At 47.9% G+C, this 20955-nt stretch overlaps 1 protein-coding gene across 1 annotated transcript in view; it reads right to left on the bottom strand.

The window, feature by feature from the left end:
• PDCD2 (programmed cell death 2) overlaps nt 1-20955 on the bottom strand; it is a 146071-nt gene that overhangs the window by 109727 nt on the left and 15389 nt on the right. The window contains exons 2-3 of the mRNA XM_029594209.1: nt 20435-20680; nt 1843-1995 (exon numbers count right to left, since the gene is read on the bottom strand). Of these exons, the coding sequence (XP_029450069.1) occupies nt 1843-1995; nt 20435-20680 (399 nt within the window). The remainder of the gene's footprint in view (nt 1-1842; nt 1996-20434; nt 20681-20955) is intronic.

Genomic DNA, 20955 nt, shown 5'->3' on the forward strand with positions numbered 1-20955 from the left:
AATATTAGGATCCGGAGGTAATCCCTGGAAAAAACTGTGTAACAGAGAAGTGATGACACATAGTCTCCTCAGCCGGAGGATGGCTAGTTGGTCTTGTAGATTTTCTGGGTCGTTTGACCGGTGATTTTGGTAATGTTACTTGAGGAGATCTTGGTCTCTTTTTGGGACAATAAGGCAGAGAAACAATATCCAGTGATGAGTCCCAACGTCCAGTCGGTTCATCAATTATAATGTCAGATAATACCGAGGAAGGAGAGTGGTGATCTCCGTGCATGAATGTAGGGTGCTGCAGAGCAGATCTGGCTGAAGATGATGCCCCAGATTGAGGTTTAACATGCTTTGTTTTTGATGCCAATTTTCATGGTTTTTCAGACAGTACAGTGTCTGTTTTTGGCTTCTCAGAAGGAGTATGAGTAGTCTTCTTATGTTTATGAGTGAACTGAGTTGTTGACTGATTAGATGTGTCGTGGATTTTGTCGCTTTCAATGGGGTCAACGCATGCGTCAATAGCGTCGTACCCGGCAGAGTAGGAAGACTCGACGCAGGTTTTGATGGAGCATGCATCGTATCCGGCGCAGCACTCAACGTAATCTGTGTGGTCGTCAACGCAGTGTGTGGCTCACGGCTCTCTGAAGCCGAATGCACGCGTCAAGAAGTCTCGGACCGGGGTTTTTGCTTAACCAGGGAGGAGTTTGTTGAGCTTTTATCAGACAGAGAGGGGGTATATGAGTGCCTCAGCCTCTCCATTTTTCCGCCCTCTGTCTTCTGGCCCGCGGGGACATACTTCCACATTCCTTGCATGCGGGCCTGATCAAGATCAGGACAGAGGCATAAAATAACAATAATTAAGCTCGGTCACCGACATGATTTTTCTGCATGAGCAGTATTTAAATCCTGGGCTTTTAGACATTATTTTCTTCTTTTTCCTGTCGAATTTGAAACTTTTTGGTCTTCTGAGGGATGAGAGAGTTCCACACGTCCGTGCAGTACCGCAGAAAACAAAAACTGAGGGGAAGCTCGAGGAACGCGGGAAGCCGAGGTCATGCGCACTTCAAAGCTCATGGAGCTTAGAGAGAAAACTCCGCCTTCGTGACATCACGGATGACGTCACCCAGTATGCATGGCTAAATGCCCTGCTTAATCGACAGAAAATGATAATTTCAGAGGAAAATCTGAAGCAGCATGAATTTTGACAAAATGTTTAAATGTAAAAAGTCCTAGATATCCATTTTATCGTAGATGTCACCGCTCTACCATTGGGTTGTTCAAAAAGTCACGCAGCATTCCTAAAAGCACTGGAAAAACTTCTCTCACACAAGGGATCCCACAATCGCATGACTATGATAAGAAATGTTATAGTACTGTTAAAAGAATTTTACGATCTTAACATGACAATGTTTGCTCACATCTACTAAGCAACATAGCAGGACTGGATCTGTCATTTTATTTACATACTGCTCCCTCCTGGCTTCCAACTCAACTGGAACCGACTTCTAATGGTGCTACATCACCATGTATTTCCTCACCCTCCTGCCTTCATAATGCAGACATCACAGCAACAGTCCTCAGTGGAGAAAAAGGTGTGTTGCACACCACTCCTCACTTCAATATCCAGTATATGTGCATCCTGATTCCTACTCATAGGCACAGTAGCTATGAAATGGCTGGGATTCCTCTCCAAACACCCTCATGGCCTGCTGGCCCCGAGGAGCAGCAGTTGGCTCTCTGCACATGGTGGCATGCTAGGCCCTACTATGAACCATCAGCAACTGAGCATAGGCTCAAACTATATCATATCATTTTTAGTAGTAACTTGCATGGAGATCAACTCCTCCTCCTTACCTGTTGCAGCTACTGCATCTGCACATGTCTCTATCTTTCCTGAGCTATCAGCATTTTCTTGAGTTTCCTTCTTCTCCGGTTCCTCAGGCTCGATCACAATTTCATATGTCGGGAAAAGAAACTTGTGATCTGGGACAGCAGTACTGAACCAATCTGCATTGTATGAAAGATCACATGGCTTAAAAAATGTGGATAATTACTTCAACAGCTGCTGTCAGAATTGAAACTATTGATACATTTACAAATGTGAGGCAATAGGACAAAAAGCACACTGAGCAAACAGCTTTTCACTGTCCTGTGAATGGCTGCCCCAAGATACCTACATTAACTAACTACAATCTTGTTATGTTACGCTATTACTGGAACACAGACCAAACTGCATTCAAGTGATAAAATACATCAGCAGACTATATACGACACGTACAAAACAAAAAAGTTTTAGCTCTGAATCCTCTTTTTCCCTATGCAGTAAAAAGTAATTTGATTGCAGTGAAAATTTTAACTCTGGAAGAGTAACTTAAGTCCAACATACCGCAAGGTTAGCAAAATTGCTTACCTTGTAATAGGTGTTATCCCAGGACAGCAGGATGTAGTCCTCACATATGGGTGACATCAGTAATGGAGCCCTATCACGGAAACTTTCTGTCAAAGTTTCTAAAAAGCTTTGACTGGCACACTGAGTGCACGGAGCATGCCCAGCATGCTATGATCCCTGCGTCCACAGGGGTCTCCCTTCAGTCTCGTTTGTAGCATTATGCGTAAGTGAAAAAATAAAAGAAAATAAAACGTATCGGACCCAATTCCGTGGGGTGGCGGGTGGGTTCTGTGAGGACTACATCCTGCTGTCCTGGGATAACACCTATTATAAGGTAAGCAATTTTGCTTTATCCCAGGACAAGCAGGATGCTAGTCCTCACATATAAGAAAATTATTACTTACCTGCTAATTTTCGTTCCTGTAGTACCATGGATCAGTCCAGACCGTGGGTTATGTCCCCAATCCAGCAGATGGAGTCAGCCCAAAGCTTCGAGGGGGCGTCACCATAAGTACTACTACCCCCTCTGCAGGAGTTCAGTATCGAGAATATCAAAGCCCGAGTAAACAGAAACCCCCTGCATTGGATCAAGTTTAAACGAGACGGCAATAACAAGCCGCTGAATTTAAAACAGAGAGAACTGTACCATCCCACCAACGGATGGGAGGTCACAACTCGTGTCGACCCCTAAGAAAAACAGTCACAGACAGTGAAACGGGGCACACGTGAAAGAACATAGTAGGAGAAGAAGAAGAAGACACTACCATATAACAGCTGAGTCAAATCAGACCCCGAAGGCCGCCGAGCAGGAGTAGAACCCAAATGCGGTGGGCGTCTGGACTGATCCATGGTACTACAGGAACGAAAATTAGCAGGTAAGTAATAATTTTCTTTTCCCTGTACGTACCTGGATCAGTCCAGACCGTGGGATGTACCCAAGCTTCCCTAACCCGGGTGGGATTCTGCGAGGCCTGCTCGTAGAACCTGTTCGCCAAAGTGTCCATGGACGGACGAGGCGAGGTGTAGCCTGTAGTGTCTCGAGAACGTGTGTAACGATTTCCAGGTGGCCGCTCTACAGATTTCTTGCGAAGATACCGATCGACTCTCCGCCCAGGAGGCCGCCTGAGAGCGTGTAGAATGCGCCACAATACCGGGTGGAGGAGTCCGCCCCGTCCCGATGTAGGAAGCGGCAATGCCGGCCTTCAGCCATCTGGCAATAGTAGTCTTCGAGGCCTGGGATCCCTTCCGGGGACCAGACCAAAGGACGAAGAGATGGTCAGAAGTCCGAAAGTCATTCGTAGCCTCCAGGTAGACCCGCAGAGTGCGCTTGACGTCGAGGAGACGAAGAGCCCGCGGCTCAGACGAAGAGAAAGAAGGCAATTCCACCGTCTGATTCACATGGAAGGCGGACACCACCTTCGGGAGGAAGGAAGGCACAGTATGAAGTGAAACGCCCGAATCGGAGAATCGTAGATAAGGCTCTCGACAGGACAGAGCCTGCAGCTCCGAAATACGCCGAGCGGAACATATGGCCACCAGGAACACCGTCTTGAGAGTGAGGTCCTTGATCGTCGCACTCCTCAGTGGTTCGAACGGAGGTCCCGACATGGAACGTAGTACCAAATTGAGGCTCCAAGAGGGACAAGGATCCCGCAATGGAGGCCGCAAGTGCTTGACGCCCTTGAGAAAACGGAGGATGTCCGGATGGTGTAACAGAGATCCCCCTCCTCGCAGGAGGGAGCCAAGGGCGGCCACTTGAACCCGAAGTGAGTTGTAAGCGAGCCCCTTTTCCACTCCCGCCTGTAGGAACTGGAGAATCTGCGGGACAGACGCCTCCATGGGTCTTGTGTTCCGATCGGTACACCACAGTTCGAACACCTTCCAGACACGCACGTAGGCCACCGACGTCGAAGTCTTCAGAGACCGCAGCAGAGTTGACACTACCGCCTCCGGGTACCCCCGTCGGAGGCGGCGCCTCTCAAAAGCCAGGCCGCAAGACAGAAGAGTTCTGCCTGGTCGAAAAATACCGGTCCCTGGTGTAGTAGGCGGGGAAGATGTCCCAGCCGGATGGGTCCATCGATTACCAGGTGGAGGAGATCCGCAAACCAAGGTCGCCTTGGCCACTCCGGTGCGACGAAGATCACAGTCCCCTGATGAACCTCTATTCGTCGGAGCAATCTTCCCACCAGCGGCCACGGTGGGAACGCGTATAGGAGCAGATCGGCCGGCCACGGGAGCGCGAGAGCATCTACGCCCTCCGCCCCCCTTTCTCTCCGGCGACTGAAGAAGCGAGGAGCCTTGGTGTTCTGGGCGGACGCCATGAGATCCAGGTGGGGAGCGCCCCACCGCCGGACGAGCAGCTGCATGGCCTCAGAGAGCGACCACTCTCCGGGATCCAGAAGCTGGCGACTGAGGAAGACCGCCTGGACGTTGTCCACGCCCGCGATGTGCGAGGCCGCGAGGCGGCGCAGATGCCGTTCCGCCAACTGCATCAGCATCGCTGCCTCGAGCGCGACCTGCGGACTGCGAGTGCCGCCCTGACGGTTGATGTAGGCTACCGTGGTTGCGTTGTCCGATAAGATTCTGACTTCCTGATTTCGAAGGAGTGGCAGGAAATGGAGGAGCGCCAATCTGACCGCTCTGGTCTCCAGGCGATTGATGGACCACTTCGATTCCTCCGCGGACCACGTCCCCTGCGTGGCGCTTCGGTCGCAGACGGTTCCCCAGCCGACGAGACTGGCGTCGGTGGTCACCACCACCCAATTTGGTAGGTCGAGGGACACGCCGCGAGCCAGATTCTCCGGGACCATCCACCAGTCCAGGCTGTTCCTGGCAAACTGGGGCAGCGGAAAGAACCACCTGGTAGTCCTGCGAGAGCGGTTTCCAACGGGATAGAAGAGCTCTTAGTAGAGGACGAAGGTGCGCAAAAGCCCAAGGAACCATGTCGATGGTGGAGCCCATCACCCCCAGGAGCTGAAGATAGTCCCAGGAGGTGGGAGCTGGTAATGCAGAGAATCGCTGTATGTGTTCCCGTAGGGCGTGCGCCTTGTCCTGCCGTAGGAAAACCGCGCCCAGACGGGTGTCGAAGGTTGCCCCCAAGAAATCCAAGCGCTGCGAGGGCACGAGGGAGCTCTTGGAGAAGTTCACCACCCATCCCAGGGACTGCAGAAACTCTATCACCCTGGCCACCGCCGCCTGTCCATGTCGAAAAGACTTCGCTCGTATGAGCCAATCGTCCAAATAAGGATGTACTAGAATCCCCTCCTTCCGGAGGGCAGCCGCCACAACTACCATGATCTTGGTAAAGGTGCGCGGGGCCGTTGCCAATCCGAACGGAAGCGCCACAAACTGGAAATGCTGATCCAGGATCTTGAACCGTAGCAGACAATGATGCTCCTGGCGAATGGGAATGTGAAGGTAGGCCTCCGTCAGGTCCAAGGAGGCCAGAAACTCCCCTCGATGTACCGCCGCGATCACCGAACGTAGCGTTTCCATGCGGAACCGGACCACCCGAAGGGATCTGTTGACTTCCTTCAAGTCCAGGATGGGGCGGAAGGAACCGTCTTTCTTCGGTACGACGAAATAGATGGAATAATGGCCCGAGCCCACCTCTCCGGAGGGTACGGGTGTAATGGCGCCTATCTCCCACAGTCTGTCCAGGGTCAGCTGCACCGCCCTTCGCTTGAAGGCCGAGCCGCAGGGAGAGAAGATGAACCGTCCCTTCGGAGGGCGGGCAAATTCCAACGAGTAGCCGTGTCCTATGGTATCCAAAACCCACTGATCCGAGGTGATCCGTGCCCACTCCTCGTAAAAGAACGCCAGCCGTCCCCCGATCTTGGGAACGGCGGAGTGGGCGAGCTGAACATCATTGAGAGGATTTGGGCGAGGGCTGTCCCGCCGTGGGAGCGGCCCGCGCTGAGCGGCGCCCGCGAAAGGAACGGGACCAGGGCTGAGCCCTGGAGGGAGGAGGACGGGATACCGCCGGCCTGTAACTCCTGTAGCGTCTTTGCGCCCTGGCTCTGGTCCGGGAGGACGAGAACGCCCTGGTGGAGCGATATCTGTCTTCCGGCAGGCGATGGACCGCGTTTTCCCCCAGCGACTTGATTATCTGGTCCAGCTCCTCTCCGAACAGGAACTTACCCCTGAAAGGCAGGGAACCCAGGCTCGACTTGGAGGACGTGTCCGCCGCCCAGTTGCGGAGCCATAGGAGTCGACGCGCCGCCACTACCGAGGCCATGGAGCGGGCGAGGACCCTGAATAGATCGTAGGAGGCATCAGCCCCGTATGCCACTGCGGCTTCGAGTCGATCCGCCTGGGCGGCCTCCTCGGGAGGCAGCACCTGAGAAGTGAGCAGTAGCTGCACCCAGAGAAGACTAGCCCGCTGGGCAAGAGAGCTACACATCGCCGCCCGCAGTCCCACTGCGGAGACCTCGAAGACCCGCTTGAGGAATACTTCCAACTTGCGATCCTGCGTATCCCGCAGCGCCGCTCCACCCGTCACCGGAATGGTCGTCCTCTTCGTGACCGCCGTCACCGCGGAGTCCACCCTGGGTACCTTGATGAGATCCAGAAAATCTTCCGGCAGCGGGTACAGCCTCTCCATGGCTCTGCTGCCCTTTAGCGCAGCTTCCGGGGAATCCCATTCCCTAGTAAGAAGTTGCAGGAACGACTCGTGGATGGGAATTGCCCGCGCCCACGGACGCAGCGCCGCCAGGACCGGGTCCCCCTTCTTTGAAGAAGTAACGACAGCGGGCGCGACGGGAGCTGGCGGGTCCGGCAGGGGATCGAGGTCCAACCCCTGAATGATTTGTGGGATTAGGTCATCCAGCTCTTCCCGCTGGAAGAGGCGCAGCGTGCGTGGATCCTCTCCCTCTGAAGTAGAATCCCCTTGTCCCGAAACGGCAGGGTCCGATCCCGGGGAAACTGGGTCCGAGCCAGCCCCCCCCGAACCCACAGGGAGCCGGGGGTGTGCGGGGAGCTGTGGGGCCCCCACGCCCCCCGGAGGGGGGGGGGCCGAGGAGAGGGACGAAGGTCGCGGTAGTTTGGGGGGCGGAGGCCCCGTGGGAGCTGCCAGCTCCTGCAGGTACGCTGTGTGCATCAGACGAATAAACTCTGGGGAGAACCCCGGCCTACTCGGGGGAATCTCCGCGTGGGAGAGTCCCGGAGGGCCATGCTCCTGTGAGTCCAGCTCCGGATCTTCCTCCGGCAGCAAGTTCGGGGGAGAGTCCCCTGAAGCCTCCCCATCCCCCAGCGCTGTCCGATCTCCCTCGTGGCGCAGCGCGTGCAAGATGGCCGTCGTTCCCGACAGGAATGGGGGAGGGGCCGGCCCACGCCGCCCGGGCAAGGTTGGCAACGCTGAAAAACGAGTGCGGGGCCCGGACGTGCCTTCCCCCCCTGGGAGGCACCTAGCACAGATGCCCTCCCTGGAAATGCGCAAACCGGGCTCACCGCAGGCCGAGCAACGCGACGGCCGCGGCATAGCAGGCGGTCAGAAAAACCACCCCCGGCAGCTAAAATCACTCGGTGAGCCTCGGGGCGTGAGGGGGGGGGGGGGCCACGAGACGGCGCGCCGCTGCGGGGGGGCCCGGACGGCCTGCACAACCTGCCGAGAAAAACAAGCGGCGCCGCGGGGGGGCCTGTCCTGGCCTCACAACCCGCTGAAATCACTCCCCCTGCTCCCTGCAGCCCACGAGGAGCGTGCAAGATGGCCGCGGGAGCGAGGGAAATCGCTGGTAGGCCGGGCACACCGGCAGTCTCAATCAGCTAGCTGAAAATAAAACTACAGCCCAGCAAACCCAGAAAAACAACTTACCCCGGCAAGAACACAGGCTCGCGCTGAGGAAACAAAGGAGACAGAGAGCCAGCACAAGGAAGGAGCCCCGCCTCCCCAATTAATCAATTAACTATCTTTTTTTTTTTTTTTTTTTTTTTTTTTTTTTAAGTACAACTTGATCCAAGACAAAACAGAGACAGATAAGAAAGTTCCACCCAAGGGAAAACAGAATAGGTTATAGGAAATCGGGAGCAAGCCCAGATTCCCCTACTCGCATCTGCTGGAGTCAGAAGATACTGAACTCCTGCAGAGGGGGTAGTAGTACTTATGGTGACGCCCCCTCGAAGCTTTGGGCTGACTCCATCTGCTGGATTGGGGACATAACCCACGGTCTGGACTGATCCAGGTACGTACAGGGAAGGGTGATTAGCAAGCTATAAGCCGAGTCATTTTGTAGTGAATCAACATTGTAGTATTGTTGGTAAAAATGAGGCAGACAAAATCACAGCAGGTTGGATGTAGAAGGAGTTGGGATTATATTGGAAACAAGTTCTGTATGACAGATTGTCTAAAGACTGAATCTTGTCTTCCTTCTTTGTCTAAACAGCAATGAGCTGCAAAGGTGTGAAGGGAACTCCATGTTGCAGCTTTACATATGTGAATAATGGGCACTCAACGATAGTGTGCTACTGATGTAGACATAGCCGTTACTACGTGTGCTTTTACTCGCCCTTGGAGAGGAACTTTTGCTTTTTCATAACAGAATTCGATACAGTCTGTTAGTCAGTTGGAGAAAGTCCATTTTACTACCGCAACTCCTGGTTTATTTTTGTGAAAGAAACAAAGAGTTGGTTGGATGTCCTATGGACCGCCGTGCGGTTCAGGTAAAAAGCTAGTGCATGTTAGTCTAAGGTGTATAAGACTCTCTCTCCCTGGCTAGAGAGAGGTCTTGAAAAGAAAGTAGGCAAGACTATTGACTGATTAAGTGGAAATCTGTTTCTACTTTTGGTAGGAATTTGGGGTGAGTGCAAAGGACTACTCTGTCATGCAGGAACCTTGTGTAGGGTGAGTATGTGATGAGAGATTGCAACTCACTGACTCTTCTAGCCGATGTAATGGCTACTGAGAAAAATACTTTCTATGTAAGAAATTTCTTGTCGCAGGAATGTAGTATACTTAGGTCCCAGTCAGTGATCGATGGTCGAATGGGAGGCTTAAGGTGAAGTAAGCCTCTCATAAACCAACTTACTAGGGGTTGCGCTGTTATTGGCGCATCCCCTATTCCTTTGTGATATGCCGCTATGGCACTTAGGTGTACCTTTACAGAGGATGACTGGAGACCAGAATCCTAAAGGTGGCATAGGTAATCTAGTAAAGGAGTGGGGCAAGAAAAAGGTGAAAACCTGTTTGTGTGCACCACTTGGTAAATCTAGTCCACTAAAAGTGGTAAGGTTCACGTGCGGAAGGCTTTCATGAAGCTACGAGAACTTTAGAGACTTGTGTTGAAAGATTAAGTGGTTGCAGAATTTCAACATTCAAACTGTCAGGGAAAGAGTTATTAGGCTGGGATGACACAACTTGTCCTGATCCCGAGTTACGAGAGTGGGCGCTGTGCCCAGGCGAATTGGTCTCTGATCGAGAGGTCGAAGAATATGGAAAACCATACTTTGAGGCCAGTATAGGGCTAAGAGGAGTATTGTTCCTTTGTCCTGTTGTAGGTTCACAAGAGTTTTGGGTATGAAGTATGGGAAGCATACTGGTCTTGGGCAGGACGTGGGCCTGAGGAACAGTGAACTCTGTCTCGGATCAGCATTATAAGAGTGCTGGCTATGAGAGGTAGCGGAAGATACACATTTAGGAGGCCCTTGATGGAAGAAAGGCGTCTATGGGAACGCATTGAAACCATGTGTAGGTAGTAGAATCTGTGCACCGTATGGTTCGATTCGGAAGCAGAGGGCAAGTTCGGTTGACCTCCATACTAGAAGATTTCTCTCTCTACACATGTCAAGACCATTCGAGAGGATGGACACCTATCTGGAGAAGGTCTGCTAGTGCATTCAGTAAGTGTCTGAGATCAGTGGCCCAAAGATGCATAGAGTGAGCAAGGGCTAAGGATAAAGCTGTGCAGCTTCATTGCAGAGCAGCTAAGATGTTGTTTATGCTTGTATGTTGGAAAGCACATTGTCCCTATGCTGTCTGTATGCACAAAGAATTGTTGCAGAGGCAGTATTGGAAGGCATAAGGGTATAAACTCATGGCAGAAGATCCAGGAAGTTTATGTGGAACTGCTTGGAGCGGAATAGATGCATATTGGGTTGAGAAGATTTGTCAAACTTACAACCTGAAGTAAATGCGAGCATGAGCAGGATCAGACTAGGATTTTGGTTCTAAATCCGTGATATAGAGAGGGACGAAAGCAGTTGAATAGCTTAGACCCACTGATAATGGAATTTCACAGAATCTAACCCATAGCAGTTTTGGTCTATGAGGGAAGTGCATAGTGAAAAAACCTCAGAGCCTGATAATGTAAAATTTTGGGGGGCTAAGGTTATGGAATATGTTCGCAGGGACATGTAAGAATGTATTAGAATGTCTGCGCGGATGCTGGACAGGAAGGTCATTGTGAATGTGGTGTCCAGAAGTGTATAAGGGAATTATAGCAGTGACAGTAATCCTAGATAGTGGACTGACTGTAGTTATGCAGCTGTCCATGCAAGGAAAGCATGATGTCTGACTCCGTAGAGAAACAGCAGTCACCGATATTGGTTCAATGAAATACCTCAGTTGCCGAAGCTGGTGCCACTGGCAGAGCTTGGAATTGTAATATTGTTGACTCACCATGAGGCACATAGAAAGAATAGAGGTAATGTACTTACTGCGTTTTGGAAGCATGGTAACGAGAGATACCATTTTACCTGTGCCTTCTGAAGAAAGTTGGTATTTCTGAGGTCCAGGATGGGCAGAGAGTAACTACTTTCTGTTGAAAGAAAGAATAATGTAATTAAAACTCCCCAACCCCCCTCTGCGCTTTATAGCGTGTAGGGGAGTGTACCGGGAAGCTTGGTACAAGGTGGGGTGGTTGCTCTGATATCCGGCCAGTTGGAAAAGCGGGAGGTGTCCAACTGGAGGGGTTGATGTAATCTGGATATCTTGTAACCTCCCACGGGAGTGAGAGCGGTAAAGTTTTACCCGCATTTCTGAGTGCTGTACAAGGAGACATCTAGACCTGTATCAGGCTTCGAGGTGGACTTGCACTTGAGGCAGTATTTGCTGGATCTCGTGTTTAGCAGAACAGCGAATGCACCTGGAACTTTGGTTCTGAAACAGGAACCAAAAGCTAGAGCATTAAGCAGTACAGAGCCCCGTTGCTGAAAAAGGGAGGAAGCCCTGATGCAATCCCAAAGAAAAGAAAGAGAGGTTCTCCTGGTATTGTGGCTGACATAGCGATATGTGACACTAATACAGTTCTTGGAAAGTACATGGCCTAGAACTTTACGAATCATGTGGCCCGAATTAGAGAACACATCTCAATGGGAATGCCACAGAAGCGGGTACTTACCATCCGACGTGAACCGCCGAAGGACAAGCCGGTGAAGATTGCTGGCTCCGTGGATTTCCGGAGTCCTCGAGGGGTAGCCTGTGGACGTAAACGTCCGTCTCAACTCTGATACCTGGTATGGTGGCGCAGGTATAGAGGAGACAAGGCTGGGCGTGGCTGGCGCTTAGACCGTAATGAGCGGAGGGCCAGAATCCCGCACCTGTGTCGGTGGGGCACGCCTGGGAACAAGGGAGCAGATTAACGAGTTCATGAACCCAACCCTTGTCACAGCGGCTCGACGTCTCTTGAAACCAGTGCAGAATTCTTCAGACCTCGATCCGGTGTTTCTGGAGAGGAAGGACTGCCAAACTGTGCGGAACAGTGCCGATGGCAGTGGTGATGTTGCTCGGTCCAAGCATTGTCCAGCATCGAGAAGGATAGCAGCAATATGCTGGATGCCACTGTGCTCGACCTGGTCTTTCCCCAGCGCAGAGATGGAAGCCCTCGCTGTCCTGGATGGCAATCGATGACGGACTGTCAGCATGCCTGCTCTGCTCCTGATACGGGGCTTTAATAAGGACCCAAAGCATGGAGCACTGTGTTCAGGCGAGGGCGTTATGTGGCAGTGTTATGTTGGCAAGGACGGTGTTGATGGCGGCCAAAGCGGCCTTAAGCGTAACGTAAAAATGGATATGAAAAATGTTGATAGTGCCGGAGCACTGACGACATCGGCATAGGTATCTATGGGAAAGATGTGGCATTGAATAATTGAAAAAAAATCGCTGGTTTCGGAAAAAATGATACCGGCATTGACGGAGTCAATGACCGCATCCATAAAAATGTTGAAGATACCGATGGGAACGATGTGAGTGTCGAGATCATCGATGTATGGAGGCGGGCGCTGACAATATCTGTGGTATGGCCACGGGCATTGACGGTATCGATTGGATCGACTCGGGCAACAATATGCCATGGACATGGGCATTGATGGCACCGACATGGGCACCGATGGAATCGATGTTGGCATGGATTTCACTGATGGAATGGACATTGGTATAAGTGAAATCCACTTTGGCCTCAATGTCATCTATGGAATTGGCATTGATGCCATGCATGTAACTCGTATTGGCATGGATGGCCATCGATAGAATCTACCCCGGCAATCGATGGAAACTGATGAAAAAGTCCTGGGCATCGATGGCATCCATAATTTAAAGTATGGCATCGATGGAAATGACCCCAGTAGCGATGGAAGTGCCCCGGGCAGCGGTGGCATTGACCCAAATATGGATGGCAACGACGAGACAAGGTGTTCGTCGATGGTATCCACCCGGGCAACAATAGCACCGATAAAAGCATTGCCATGGATGAAAACATAGATGGCACTGATAGAAACGATGTAGGGAGGATGGCATCAGGGTACCGCATGGAGAGGGGTACCTGTGGCATCAAAAAATGCAGGACGGCCTGAAGGGGGTATCGATGGGGTATCGACTGCATGAAGGTACCGAGGAAAATAAAGGACCTGAATCTACAGGGGGCCATGGTGGCACCCGTAACCGTGGAAGTCCCTGTCCCACAAGCGCTAATAGTTAAGCAGAGGGTCACAGAGGGACACTTGCAGGCTATGTGTGACTAAATGAAAAATAGGGAGAGGGAAGGCCGCAGTCTGTTGGCAGCCAGAAAGGTGACAGGAACCGACCGAAAAAAACATGGCATAGTACTCACCGAACGTCAAATTAAACCAACACGGAGGGAGACCCGTGCAAGGAAAAGTGTTTGAGAAGTAAAAATGTAAATCTTTCCGTGAGGAAAAAAGTGTTAGAATTTCTCACAGAGCTCCTAATCGCTATGCTTACTGCAGAGCGGAAAAAAAGAGGACTGAAGGGAGACCCCTGTGGACGCAGGGATCATAGCATTTGACAGAAGGTTTTCCATGATAAGGCTCCATTACTGATGTCACCCATATGTGAGGACTAGCATCCTGCTTGTCCTGGGATAAACGTATTATCTGCAGTAATGTTTAATATATACGTAAGCCCATTAGCGAAGAAATTGGAAGGTATGGGCATTAAGCATTTTATGTATGCTGATGACATTCAATTTTTGGTACCATCTGATAAGGTGATGGAACAACTCCCCTATGAAGAATGTCTGAAGAGGTTAGGGCTGTTCAGCTTGGAGAAGAGATGGCCGAGGAGGGATATGATAGAGGTCTTGAACGAGTAGATGTGAATTGGTTATTTACACTTTCAGATAATAGAAGGACTAGGGGGCACTCCATGAAGTTAGCAAATAGCACATTTAAGACTAATTGGAGAAGATTCTCTCTCACTCCACACACAATTAAGCTCTGGAATTTGTTGCCAGAGGATGTGGTTAGTGCAGTTGGTGTAGCTGGGCTGGGTTAAAAAATGGTTTGGGTAAGTTCTTGGAGGAGAAGTCCATTAACTGCTATTAATCAAGTTGACTTAGGGAATGGCCTCTGCTATTACTGGCATCAGTAGCATGAGATCTTCTTGGTGTTTGGGTACTTGCCAGATTCTTATGGCCTTCTTTGGCCTCTGTTGGAAACAGGATGCTGGGCTTGATGGACCCTTGGTCTGACCCAGCATGGCAATTTCTTATGTTCTTAAGGTGGGATGCTTTCCTGAAGGAAATTTTCATAAGATAATGCAGGAGCTACATGATAATAAATTATCATTGAATATAGCCAAAACCATTTTGATGTGGATAGGGAAAACTGCACCTACAACTATGTTCGGTCCAGTGGTATTTCAAAATAAGTCTCTGCAGTTAGTCTCTGAATCTAGAAATTTAGGGGTTATAATAAATAGTAAACTAACAATGAGACCTCACTTGCGAAATGTAATAAAAAAATCATATTACAAGTTAAAAATGACGAAGGCCTCAGAGATTTCCTCCCACAAGAATCTTTCAGAACGGTAATATAAACATTAGTGTTTTCAAAAACTGATTTCTGTAACAGTTTGTTGATGGGAAGTCCTAACACATATGCTCGGGCATTGCCATTGTTGCAAAATTCTACTGCCAGAGTGTTGCTGACAATTCCACCACTTGAGCATATTACACCAATTCTGGTGTCTCTTCACTGGTTACCAGTTACATGGAGAGCATGTTTCAAATTAATTGTAATAACCCATAAACTACTATATGGAGAGACAAAGTGTATTTTAGCAAACAAACAATCTTATTCCTTATGTCACCAAAAGTGGTTGCATTCTGCAGGGAAAGGCTTGTTAACAGTGCCTCCTCTGCGTACTGCAAGACTACAGTCGACTCATGAATGTATGTTTTCATATGCTGTTCCTGAATTGTGGAATGGCTTGCCTGTAAATATATGAGAGGAAAGAGACATTAAGGTTTTTAGGGAAAAAAAAGTAAAGGCAATGTTCTTTAGGAAAGCATTTTAAATTGCGTTTATGATTTGTTTATGCATGTATGTAATGTATGTTTAAACTGTGGATGTTTTAATGTTGAAATCTGCTCTGATAAAAATTTTGGAGATGTGGAAAATAAGTCTTAAATAAATTATTTTATTTATTTATACAATGTAGTTATGATGGCAGATATAGCTGCCACGCTGTACAAGTTATCCCCTCACTTTTAAAAGCTTATCCCCAGTCTGCTGGCAGGGGTGAGGAGGGAAGGTGGGAAGGGGGAAGCAAATGTTTTCATTAGTCTTGTAATCACTCACAAGCAATGCAATAAACAGTACGGTGGTTTTCAACATGATCCTATTGAAAAGGGCCTCAACTTCATCAGGATAAATTCCAGGACTTCACCCCAAATTTAGAAACACAGGTGGTATCTACAGAAAAAGGACCAACTGGTTCACCCAGTCTATCCATTTGTGCTTGCAGACTATGCTGTCACAGGTTGTACTTGACCTGTGAGCTTTTCCCTCCATCTGCCACTCTGTGTCTATCCCATGCATGTTTGAATTCACTGATTTGGTTCCTATTACTTCCCCTGGAAACTTGCTCCAGGTATCCATCACCTGCTCAGTGACGAAGTATTCTTTTGAGCTTCCCTTCCTTCAGTTGTATAGGACAACACCGTTTTTGAGCTTTACATTCTATGGAAAAAGCTACCTTCTCTTATTTTACTGCAGCTTGCTAGATATTTGAATATTTGTAGTATCTCTCCTTTTCTTTCTTTCTTCTAAAAAGAGAACATCAGATATTCCTTAACTCTCTGTACGGCTTACAGTCCAGGCCGTACACTATTTTGGTTGCCCTCCTTTGAACTACCTCTTCAATTTTCAATATCCTGAGGTAGGCATCTCCTCTAGAAATGAACAAACCACTCAAGGTAAAGTAGCAAAATAGCTTCCTTTTTTCTACTAGTGATACCTTTCTTTATGGACCAAGTATACTATTAGTTTGACTAGCTACCTTGAGATCAGTCATGATGATCCTCCGATATCATTCATGTTTAGTAAATATTATTTCTTCACCTCCAAAATGCCATTTGGCTCTTCTGCAAATTTGACCCTAATCAGTGCACTTGGAGAAAAGTTAACGTGCCTCCAGATGGATGGATTGAATCCGTGACTAGAGTCTTTTTCCACTATTTATTAAAAAGCATCAAATCTTTTTATTCAAATGCATACAGAAAAGGTATGACTCATGCATGTACACCATCAGATTTCTGGTTCATGATTCAGAGGCATCTAAACAGCATTGGCGTAACACGAAACAGACTTTTAACCAAGATCAAATGTAAATCTGAGTTGAGGATGGCCCCTTTTTGACATTTTTGGCTGAGAATGAAAAGCTGCACAATATGAGAATGAAAAGCTGCACCCAAGCTCACAGGAAACAATGATGTTATGACCATTGCCAAAGTAGGGTTACACAGCCTGCTTTTTTTTTTTAAATCAAAAGTGTCTCAGCACAGGTGAAATCTCAACCTACTTATGCATGTACAGTGCCTTGTAAACCTATTTACACCCTTGTATATTTTCACATTCTGCAGTTTAAAAAATACAAAATCATAATACATTAAAATAGGAGTTTCACAGATATTCATAACATACTGTAACTTTCATTATGATTGTTAATCTGGAAACTTAGAAAGTTTGATAAGTGGGCAATAAATTTTAAATAAATAAATGAAACATATTCCAAAATTAAGAATAAAAATCCAGAGTTGATTGCATAAATGTCACACCCTTTGTCATAGGAAACCAAAATTAGATCTGTATTAACAAGGCCCATAATAATTTAAACAAAGTCCATCTGTATCCAATCATAGTAGTTGAGGTTATTCAAATACACCTGGATGAAGAATCAAGCTGTTATATGAAGTGAATTTGAAGCCAGGAACTGCCAAAAGAACTTAATTTAAAAAAGTACAGATTGGAGGAAGGCTATAAGAAAATTTCAGTATGTCCGAATTTTCCTTTGGGCACTATCAGGCCTATCTTTTTTTTTTTTGGCAGGCCCTGCATTTAGACCGCTACATACTCTGTCCTTGTGGTTGCTGACTTTGAAAACTGTGTTCCTTGTGGCAATAAAAGGCCTTGTCTTGTCGGGAGCCATTTCTTCAGGTGACTCCAGGGGCGGTACAGATGCGTACTGTTCCTTCCTTTTTTACTGAAGGTGTTCACTGAGTTTTACTTGAATCAGACCATCTCCCTGCCATCTCTGGATAATGAGAGAGACCTGCAGAGGAGTATAGTCTGTTGCAACCCTTCGATGTCAACAGACATATTGTCAGGTATCTGGAGGTTACTGAGCCTTTGCAGAAGTCAAATCGCTTGTTTTTCCTTCATAGCAGTACTAGACAGGGAGAGCCAGCCTTGCGGGCTACAATAGCTCGCTGGATTAAGGAGGTAGTCACAGCTGCATACGTGGATGCAGGGAAGTCATTACCTAGTCAGGTTCGGGCTCATTCTACTTGGACTCAGGTGGTGTCATGGGCATAAGTTATATTGTCTCCCATTGACATTTGCCAAGCTGCATCATGGTCCTCCTTACACACCTTTCCCAGGTATTATCACCTAGCTGTTCAGGCCTGGGAGGACACAGCCTTTGCGCGGACTGCGAGCAGGCTCCCGCCCTATTTGGGAGTAGCTTGAGTATATCCCACTTATTCTGGATTCATCTGACTCTATGCTAAGAAATGAGCCATTCTTACTTACCTGATCGTTTCCTTTTCTATAGGACAGTCAGCTGAATCCAGCTTCTCTCCCTTGACTGTGTGGTTGCATTTTAGTCCTCCTGTGTGCATCTGCTATTATTGGCATCAGTAGCATGGGATCTTCTTGGTGTTTGGGTTCTTGCCAAGTTCTTGTGGCCTGGTTTGGCCTCTGTTGGAAACAGGATGCTGGGCTTGATGGACCCTTGGTCTGACCCAGCATGGCATGTTCTTATGAATACTCCCTTCACCCCTTTTTGAGATCTTTCAGAACTCTGAGGTGTATACTATCCAATCCAGGTGATTTGCTACTCTTTACTTTGTTAATCTGATCTATTACATCTTCCAGGTTCACTGTAATTTGGTTGTTCATCCCACCTATGTTGGAATGGGTTTGGGGATGTCCTACTAGTCTGGACTGGTGTGGCAGAATCATAAGAAAGGTAAAATTTAGTCTTGCCTGTTAATTTCCTTTTGAGTCCTGCTACACCAGCCCAGGACCCTCTCAGGGCCTGCACTGTTATCTGTGGTAGCGGACCTTGGGTTTAGCAGAAAATTTCAGTTTTGCCGGAGGCTGTTGCTCTCTCCTGTGGTACTGCTGGACTTGACAATGCAGTACAGAGACATATGGGATTTGGTCCCTGCTGGGCAGAGTTTTCTTTCTAAGCAGGACAAAGAGAAGAGTTTCCTCTGTTAATCCTGTTTATGAAGTCTCTCTTGTTCCTGAATTTAATTATGTTTTAGGGGCAGTTGGTATTTTCCATTGCTTTGAGATAAAAATACTGACTATTGCTGGTACAGCACCAGCCTGTATACCAAGTGAAGATGCCGGTAAAAAGGGTGTATCCTCTGTTTACATCTGCTAGTAGGTGGAGACAACCTACTAGTCTGGACTGGTGTAGCACAACTCAAGGAAAGGGAATTAACAGGGAAGACTAAATTTCACCATATTTTGACTAACAACCCTGATATCTGACACTTTTCTTTTATCTGAACGAGCTCATGTCCCCAGAGGATTTCTCTCTCTAGCACTGTAATATTGGGGTTATTGAATGCTCCCATTACTACTGCACTGCCAAATTGGTTAGCTTCCCTAATTTCTCTTAGCGTTTCATCATCCATCTTATTTTGGCCACGTGAACGGCAGTATACTCCTATCGTTATAGGTTCCCTCAACACAAATGGGATTTCCAGCCATAATGATTCTACTATGCATTTAGTCTCTTGCAAGATCTTTTACCCTGTTGGACTTTATGCCATCTCAGACAAAGAACCACCATCCCACCAAATTGATCTTCCCTATCATTGCAATATAATTTGTACCCTGGTATTACCATGTCCCTCTGGGGAACTAATCAACAAGGTGCTTTGTTGCAAACGCACACCTTATCCAACTGAATAGCTGAATGCCTTCAACACTGCTACATGTCAGCAGAACTTGATCTTACCAATCCAGTAAAAGCTATTAACTTCAGTGCCATGGCCTCCTCCAATGCCCAATTGCAAGAAGTACCTCTCAAAGACATCTACAAGGCTGCCACTTGGTCATCAGTGCATACCTTTACATTCCACTACTATCTGGATATCCAATTAACTTAAGACAGTACCTTTGAATAGGCAGTACTGCATAATGTACTCTCACAATAGTCTGCTCTCCACTGTGAAGCCCAGGTTGCTTTTCAATAAAGCTCTGCTGCATCCCTCAGCTTGGGACTCCACACATAAGCAGGTTGAATTAGCCATGATATCAACAGAAAAAGCAAGCTTGCTTACCGTAAATGGTATTTTCCGTAGATAGCAGGATGAATTAGCCATGATACACCCACCCTCCTCCCTGAAGGAGTTGACTACATGGCTCGTTAGCTCTGAAAACACACAGATGAAGCTCGAGGCAACACCCATACGGGAGTTCCCGTACATGCTCAATAAAGCTCAAAAGTTCTACTAGATTGGAGAGATGAATGCATTCAGTGCTAGAGGATGACATCACCCACATATCACAGCTAATTCATTCTGCTATCTACAAAAAATACCATTTACGGTAAGCAAATTTGCTTTATTATGATGTCTGGAATATTTGTATAATTGCTCTGTCATGATGAACATGTATATTATGTCACGTAAATCAGTAAAACAAAACTCCTATTTTAATGCGGAATGTGAAAAATGTACAAAGGTGTGAAAAGTTTTCAAGTCAAACCTTTCTGGGTGTATGTAAATACAATTAAAAGAGATGAGGAGAATGTAGGGCTGCACCGCTTCTTAAGTCATTTTAGCCAGTACTTTGAGTAGACAAGCTGGATGCTATGGAGAAACCAAGTTGATGATCTTGTAGAGAATGTCTTCAGCATCAGGACACAGGGAAAGTGAAGAATAAACTGCTTCACTGTAGGTTACACAGCAACTAAGGAGTAAGATTTTGAGTCCAAATTTCTGGATACCACACCTTTATTCAAACTTCCCACACTGCCCATATGGGAACTCACAAGGCAAATACCTACTGCTGTAACTAACTTCCCAGCAAAATGACATATGCACATGGGGAAAAAAAAAGAGAAACTAAGGGCAAGTAAAAACATACCAGATTGTCTGCAGCAGTATTGCTTATGTCCTGCTTTCCAGTCCAGAATCTGATGATCTCTGCTGCAGTAGTGGGCTTTGTGGCATTTGGCGCAGGTTTTGGGCCCTAAGCAGCCACAGATTCTGCAGAGTGGAACCCCAGACCGCAGCTGCACATCAACACAGGTAGGACCCTCCAGGGGAGGCTCTTCTAGTGGCGGGTCATATGAATAAGTTTCATTCTTCCGGGGCAACTGATTCCTAAAAACTTAAAGGATAAAAATAAAACATGACAATCAGGGCTTAAATTTGTAGACAAAAAGGAAATGGAACTGCAGGGGGAAGGGGCAAGAACCCAAGACCAGGCTGGGTATGAACTCTATCCTAAAAACACACTCTCTCTCTCTCACACACACACACACACACACACACACACACGTACGTGAACAAAGGTCACACTTTTCCCGCCTCATACCAGTGATCTTTCATCCCTAGCCCACAACAGTGCTCATTTTCCAGTCATTCTTCATGCACCAGTGCTCA

Source organism: Rhinatrema bivittatum, chromosome 3 (genome assembly GCF_901001135.1).
Source record: "Rhinatrema bivittatum chromosome 3, aRhiBiv1.1, whole genome shotgun sequence".
In the NCBI taxonomy this organism is placed as follows: Eukaryota; Metazoa; Chordata; class Amphibia; order Gymnophiona; family Rhinatrematidae; genus Rhinatrema; species Rhinatrema bivittatum.